A 6976-nucleotide genomic window follows, 5' to 3' on the forward strand; every position below is an offset into this window, starting at 1 on the left:
CTGGGCTCCTGGACTCCACATTCTTGTCCTACGTACCTAGAAGTACCCTAGATGGGTACTTGGGAGCGAGCTCCTTTTTGACTTGAACTTGAATATAAAATATTTGGGTGAAATATGGCGTTTATTATTCCCAAATATGGGTTCCGATTTTTCAATTTCGTGTTTTGTATATAGCGTATATCTTGGCCATTTCCGGACCGATTAAGGAACAGAATACCATTTCTGAATCAGGACTTCTGTGTCCTTCGATCTGTATCAAAAAATTCGCGAAATCGATCATTCGAAAATCGATTCGATTTTCGCAATTTTTGACAGGGGTAACATCATGATTTTTTGCGAAAATCGCCCCAAATTTTTTTGTTTGATTTTTTAAATATTTTGATGCAGATCGAAGGATATTGATGTCCTGATTACAAAATGGTATCGCTTTTGGAAATCCGTTTCGAAATGCCCAAGATATGAGCTTAGAAAGATCCGCCTTAGCGCCCACCTCGAAGCGAAAATTTCTTGAAATTCGTATGGGAGCCAATCTGAAGTACCAGGCGAACAGAAATCAGCAGAAGGTGGCCGAATTCAAGCAGTACAAGCAGTCCAAGCAGTTCTTTCTGCATTAACCAGGTGTGAGAAAGGGAGAAACCCCTCTGTGGCGGCACTCTACCCCCCCATTGACCCTTATGGAATTGGGATCACAGCATCATACTCCATGGGGGGGAATGGGATGCTGCTACCCATCATTATTAGAGGGGGAAAGGTAGACAAATTAGGTCGTACGAGTGATGGGAGAACAGGTGTGATTTGTAACGGCACTTGGCACGCAAGCTCAGCACGATCCGCCGTCCCCATACATTTTCGCTCACGACAGCCCCATTTCGTGACACGCGCAGAAAATCAACGTGTGCCACTTTGGTTTTGCCATCATTAGGTGGAAATCACCGTTATGGATCTCAATTTTGGAGGCTGGGATTGGCTAAAGCTGGCAATAGTACCGTTTCTCTGCAAAATACGAAAGTTAACCCTTCACTTGTCTTGACCTGTATATATTTAATATTTGTTTTAATGTAGCAACAAAACTGCTAATTTAGGATTATAAAATCATCATTCAGTGAAGTAGATTGTATACAAAATGCAGGAAACATAATAAGGAGACGGTGGGTCAACTATTTATTGTCCTAACAATAAAATCTCTCCTGAGAAACTTGCATGGGCGTGTGAGGTCCATGGGGCCGGATAAGGGACAATTGTGTAATTTTTCTGTCGAAGGTAGGGCGAGGGGGGTGGTGAAACTGCTTGCACTGCTTGAATTCGTCGACCTTCTGCTGATTTCTGTTCGCCTGGTACTTCAGATTGGCTCCCATACGAATTTCAAGAAATTTTCGCTTCGAGGTGGGCGCCTAGGCGGATTTTTCTAAGCTCATATCTTGGTCATTTCTGAATGGATTTCCAAAAGCGATACCATTTTGTAATCAGGACATCAATATCCTTCGATCTGCATCAAAACATTTTCAAAATCGAACAAAAAAATTTAAGCCGATTTTGGCAAAAAATCATGATGTTACCCCTGTCAAAAATTGCGAAAATCGAGTCGAATTTTTTTTGATGGATTTCGCGAATCTTTTGATACAGATCGAAGGATATTTATGTCCTGATTTGAAAATGGTATTCTGTTCCTTAATCAGTCCAGAAATGGCCGAGATATACGCTATACAAAATACGAAAATGACAAATTGGAACCCATATTTGGGATTATTGGATTTGGGAATATTCTGGCCATTTCTTAGCCGATTTGGAAACGGAATTCCTAAAATCCAATGAGAATAGACCCAGATATAAGCTTTGCAAGTAGTCCAAACAGCGCACAACGTTCAACATATGGTATATAGGACCCAATATATATGATATCCCTTTCTGAAATCTGTTGATAAAAGTTTATGGGTTTTTTTTTTTTGTCGAGAATTTATAATTCATTTATATTATTTTATGTAATTTATTGTCTACATTTGGAGCAAAAGGACAGAAGAAAGTCCCTATAAGTGTGCGGGAGTAGTCGATCTTGATTGATTGATAAAATGATGAGAGGTTTTAAATATTGACGACAGGATAAGGAGCCGTCATATTCGATGGTGGTATTCGTAGCTCCATTGGTCCTCAATTAATGACACCTCTGAGACCAGTCGAGGCGCCACATGATTGGAAATATCAAATAGTTAGGAGTCGGTGTGGTGTCCTTTATGCTGGCTGGTGCTCGGAAGCTCATCGTTCGGCTTGGGATCTTCGTCCGGTGGCGAAAGTTTGGCCATCTTCTTCAAAGGCACTTGCGTTTCCATATTGATGTCCCTAAAACTTATTTTGGAGCAACTCGGTCCATCGTCCGGTGGTGGAGTATTGGCCATCTTCTTCACAAGACCTTGCTTTTTCATAAAGATGTTCTTAAGACTTTTGTTGGAGCAACTCGGCCCATCGTCCAGTGGCGGAGTAATGGCCATCTTCTTCACAGGCACATGCTTTCCCATTTTGATGCCCTTAACACTTTTCTTGGAGCAACTCGGTCCATCGTCCAGAGGCGGAGTATTGACCATCTTCTTCACAAGATCTGACTTTCCCATTTTGATGCCCTTAACACTTTTCTTGGAGCAACTCGGTCCATCGTCCAGAGGCGGAGTATTGACCATCTTCTTCACAAGATCTGGCTTTCCCGATTTAATGTCCTTAACACTTTTCTTGGAGCAACTCGGTCCATCGTCCAGAGGCGGAGTATTGACCATCTTCTTCACAAGATCTGGCTTTCCCGATTTAATGTCCTTAACACTTTTCTTGGAGCAACTCGGTCCATCGTCCAGTGGCGGAGTATTGGCCATCTTCTTCACAAGATCTGGCTTTCCCATTTTAATGTCCTTAACACTTTTCTTGGAGCAACTCGGTCCATCGTCCAGTGGCGGAGTAATGGCCATCTTCTTCCCAGGCACATGCTTTCCCATTTTGAAGTCCTTAACACTTTTCTTGGAGCAACTCGGTCCATCGTCCAGTGGCGGAGTATTGGCCATCTTCTTCACAGGCACATGCTTTCCCATTTTGATCTCCTTAACACTTTTCTTGGAGCAACTCGGCCCATCGTCCAGAGGCGGAGTTTTGGCCATCTCCTTCACAGGCACTTGGTTTTCCATATCGATGTCCTTAAGCTTTATGATGGAGAAAACATCGTCCGGTGGCGGAGGTTTGTACACCTTAGGCACTTCCACTTGCTTTGACATTTTGATGTCCTCAACACTTATGGTTGTGCGACCATCCATTTTGGAATAACGATCGGCCTCAACCAGGTGATCCCTGGCTAAAGCTAATGACAATTTTATATAGTGTGGAGTCATTAGAAAGCATAAAATACTTACTGTAGGCCAGGTCAAGAAGAACTCCACGTGCTTGGGGATCGGCATCCACGTCCATGTCCTTGAGAATATTGCGAACAAACTCCACATCATTCATAACCTCCAGCTTCTTTTCGGTAAGCTTGTACTTCGGTTTCTTATTCTTATTTGGGTCCATAGTTTCAAGAAAAATGAAAAAATTTCAGGAGCAATGAAAAAGTTTTCTTCGATGAACTAGACTGGCCTATCAGTACTTTGAAATGTCAATGACCATGCACTTTTCATGACAGTTCTCTTTTCCAAAGCCAACTAGATGGCACAAAGATGCTCCCTGTGTTTTTTTATAGTACTTTATTTGAATCTAAATATAAAAAAATATATTATATGTTTTTGAGAAAGCCATTTATAAAACATTTTAACGTTTAATCTTTATAAATTCATTGATTCTTTAATGATTTATGAGATAGAGATAAATTTCTTAAAAATATTGCAAAGGTCAATTAGAATTTTAATTTGAATAACTAATTTAGTATGACCCTAGACACGCAGATTAATGGAAATTAAATTTACATATCGTTTTCAACACCCTTTTTTTAAATCTGATCACATTTGACCAAGATAGATATCTTAGCCATTTCTCAACGGATTTCAAAAAGGGATGTCATTTTGAAATCAGGACATTAATATCCTTTGATCTGCATCAAAATTATTTCACAATCTATTTGGCCTGACTTTTGTAATATAAATCGTTATAAAAATGACAAAAATTGGTTCGAATTCAGTATATTGTTTCCCCAACTGCTCGATATCGACCATATTTATAAGAAGAAATCATTTTTACAAAGCATTCTGAAACTCTAAAACTAATGGGTTTTCGTTCTGGGTGATCTTGAGCTGGTGAGCAGACTGGATAATCGGTTGAAGGGCATCTCGAACAGCAAGGTGACTCCGATGGACAGAAAGTAGCAAATGCCGCAGTGACCCACTATCAGGAGGGTCTGAAATGTTTGGGAGAGATTAAGGGGGTTCATCTAGAACTTGACGCCGGAGAGCAAAGCTTAAAAAACTCACCAACAAGGACTTGTCGGCGTTAACAGCGGAGGTGAAGGAGTGGTAGAACCATATGATGATGACGGGGTTCAGCAAATAGATGGCATAGGTGAACCGACTGATCCGCTGTAGCTGTTCCGACTGGAGGAGGGCCAGGATCCAGCGGTTGGGCGCCGAGGATTCCCGGCCTTCGCCACTCAGGATTAGTTGACCGGCCCAGGTAGCCACCAAAAGCCGCAGTAATGCCATTAAGGCGCTGAGGATGGAAGCCTCCGGCAGCTGCTCCGCCAAGGCCTTTTGCAGCAGCCACCCCAGGATCAGGGTGAGGGTCAGCTTGGACCACCAGTTGGGCAGCATAAGGGCAAAAGGCGTGTCCCATTTAAGGGCGTGGGTATATCCGTAGGCCCCGCCCACTATGTAGGACAGCATGCGGATGACGGGACTCATGTAGAACCACTTTCCCGCCTGGTAGAACTCCTCGAAGTTTGGTTTCACCTGCAGCACCTTCATCATCCCCATCGTGTAGAGTATGCTGCTGGCCAGGAGTAGACCAACGAGCCCCCTGACGACCCGAGGATGGCGGGTGTGCAGAAAAAGCAGCAGTAGCGCCAGTAGATAGAGCTGCATGTCGCAGGCCAGGGACCAGGTCCAGGAGCCGCACAGCTCCACCACAGGAAATAGGTTCTGCACAAAGAGCAGGTTACGCCATCCGTGCTGCTGGCAAATCTCGTCGTGCGGCACCGTCACGTGCAGCAGGGAAGCTTGCCGCTGGTACAGCGATCCCACAGAGGCCGAAAGCATAGCTACAAACTGCAAAGGTGCCAGGCGCAGGAAGCGGCGGAAGACCTGGCCCAGGAGACGGCACACGTTACTCCCACTGAAGCCGTCGCGGGCGATGTCCTGCTGAAGCTTCTCGTTGCGCAGGAAGTTCGACACCGTTAGGAAGCCGCTGATCACAAAGAAGACCTCCACCGTGCTGGGCCAGTAGGTGTGTCGCATCGTCATCGCTGTCACGGACTCTAGAAGCTTCAGCGAGGGGTCCCCAGAAAATGCCTTGTACCAGACCACGTGGAGGCCCACCAGAGCGAAGGCGGTGACCACGCGGAGGCCGTTGATGCAGCTATTCTCCTCTGTGCTGGGCTTCCAGGCGCGCTGCCAGTTGCTCCTAAGGTCGAAGCAGGCAAGAATCTGCGAGTGCCGGCCCAGGCCTGCGCTGGACAGCAAGCAGAGAAGCAGCTGTGCTCCGGTCAGAGCCAAAAACAGCTGAACCATCCGGCTGGCGAAGAAGTCCCTCCTGAGACCCGGCTTTTTCACGCCGGCCAAGCTGGGCTGGATCTTCCAGCGCCGAAAGGAGCGTGTCTGGCCTGCTGTCAAGATTCCGTTCAGCAGCTTCTCCACTTCGGGGGAGTCGCAGCTTCGTGGTAAGCATAGGCCGATGTGTAGCAAGGATTCGTCCTTAATGATCGGCTTAAAGTGCCACGGCGAGTGGGGCCAGGCGTAGGCCACCTGGTAGTCCAGGGGAAAGGGCGACACTTGGCGCAGCAACTGGGCATCCCGCTCAGTGTAATCGAGAAGCACCGGCTCACTGGCCGCCCGGCAAGTGTCCGGACTGCCCAGCCACAAGCTGTGCCCCATAATAAAGTCACCGAAGCCCTCGCCGGAGGCGTCCCGCGCTGCCGGGGATCAGAGTTATTAGGACATCTTCTTTGTCATATCTCAAAGACTTACCCTTCATTGCCCAGGATGTCTCTTTCTCCAGGGCATCGTGGAAGAGCAGCAGCTCCTTTTGGCACGTTGTCAGTGTGGCGTTTCCATTGCTTGCTTCCTGGACCACCGCATCCACCAGGTCGAGGAGCAGAGACTCCCGATCGCCAAGCACAGCGACTATCTGAGTTAATAGAAGGATTTTGAGCAACATGGATCCGGACGGCATCACCACCAAGCTCCGCAACAGACGCCGCACAACTGGACCGACCCATCTGGCCGGGGCCAACCAAAGTCTAACCGACCCACCTGATCCCGGATGTTCTCATCGAAACGGCGGTGATCCGCGAGAAATCGTTTAATGCTCTTGGCTGGTTTTTATTACCCTGTCAGCCTCGATTCTACCCTTTCAGAACTGGGGCTAGACGACTTCCGGACAAGTACTCAGTACTTTGGTTCAAGTCCGTAACGTATAAAGTTTCTAGATCAGACCGAGGGCTTATTACACAAACTTACGATATTCGAGCTTCAGCCTCCAGATGGCGCTGTTTTAGGGACTCAGAAGGCTATCTTGAGAAATCAAGCTCAGATCTCAAAGTGGAATGTTTCAAAAAAGATAAGTGTTCAAATATGGCCAAAAACAGATTCATATTTTTTTAGATTTTTGTAACTTAGCCTTTGAAAAAATTGCAAAATTTGGGTCGAAAATTTAAGAACTGGGTTTTGATTTGAAAACCATGCTACTCTCAACTCTGACATCGGGAAGGTATAACATTTTACGATCTGTCGAGTATTGACCGAGTTGTGAAGATTTTCCTTTCCAAAAATTTAAAAAATTGGAATCAGGTTTTTGAAGTTCTTTT

At 45.7% G+C, this 6976-nt stretch overlaps 2 protein-coding genes across 2 annotated transcripts; both read right to left on the reverse strand.

The window, feature by feature from the left end:
- Positions 1 to 1973: 1973 nt before the first annotated feature.
- On the reverse strand, positions 1974 to 3633 carry LOC138926726 (cylicin-1-like). Its single transcript, XM_070281840.1, has 2 exons — positions 3384 to 3633; positions 1974 to 3331 (listed from the first exon to the last, which is right to left on the reverse strand). Exons 1-2 carry the CDS (start codon positions 3535 to 3537, stop codon positions 2205 to 2207), a joined length of 1281 nt encoding a protein of 426 aa, XP_070137941.1. The 5' UTR covers positions 3538 to 3633; the 3' UTR covers positions 1974 to 2204.
- Positions 3634 to 4126: 493 nt separating this feature from the next.
- Positions 4127 to 6398, reverse strand: LOC108121653 (nose resistant to fluoxetine protein 6). Its single transcript, XM_017235902.3, has 3 exons — positions 6138 to 6398; positions 4431 to 6082; positions 4127 to 4357 (listed from the first exon to the last, which is right to left on the reverse strand). Exons 1-3 carry the CDS (start codon positions 6340 to 6342, stop codon positions 4223 to 4225), a joined length of 1992 nt encoding a protein of 663 aa, XP_017091391.2. The 5' UTR covers positions 6343 to 6398; the 3' UTR covers positions 4127 to 4222.
- Positions 6399 to 6976: the final 578 nt, after the last annotated feature.

Source organism: Drosophila bipectinata, chromosome XL, assembly GCF_030179905.1.
Source record: "Drosophila bipectinata strain 14024-0381.07 chromosome XL, DbipHiC1v2, whole genome shotgun sequence".
In the NCBI taxonomy this organism is placed as follows: domain Eukaryota; kingdom Metazoa; phylum Arthropoda; class Insecta; order Diptera; family Drosophilidae; genus Drosophila; species Drosophila bipectinata.

Excerpts from the sequence above, each read along its gene's own strand:
- LOC108121653 (XM_017235902.3), bottom strand. The coding sequence starts at position 6,342 with ATGCCGTCCGGATCCATGTTGCTCAAAATCCTTCTATTAACTCAGATA. Across the intron at positions 6,083-6,137 it reads GACATCCTGGGCAATGAAGG|CGCGGGACGCCTCCGGCGAG; the intron begins GTAAGTCTTTGA and ends GATCCCCGGCAG. Across the intron at positions 4,358-4,430 it reads ACGCCGACAAGTCCTTGTTG|ACCCTCCTGATAGTGGGTCA; the intron begins GTGAGTTTTTTA and ends CAAACATTTCAG.
- LOC138926726 (XM_070281840.1), bottom strand. The coding sequence starts at position 3,537 with ATGGACCCAAATAAGAATAAGAAACCGAAGTACAAGCTTACCGAAAAG. Across the intron at positions 3,332-3,383 it reads TCTTCTTGACCTGGCCTACA|CTTTAGCCAGGGATCACCTG; the intron begins GTAAGTATTTTA and ends AATTGTCATTAG.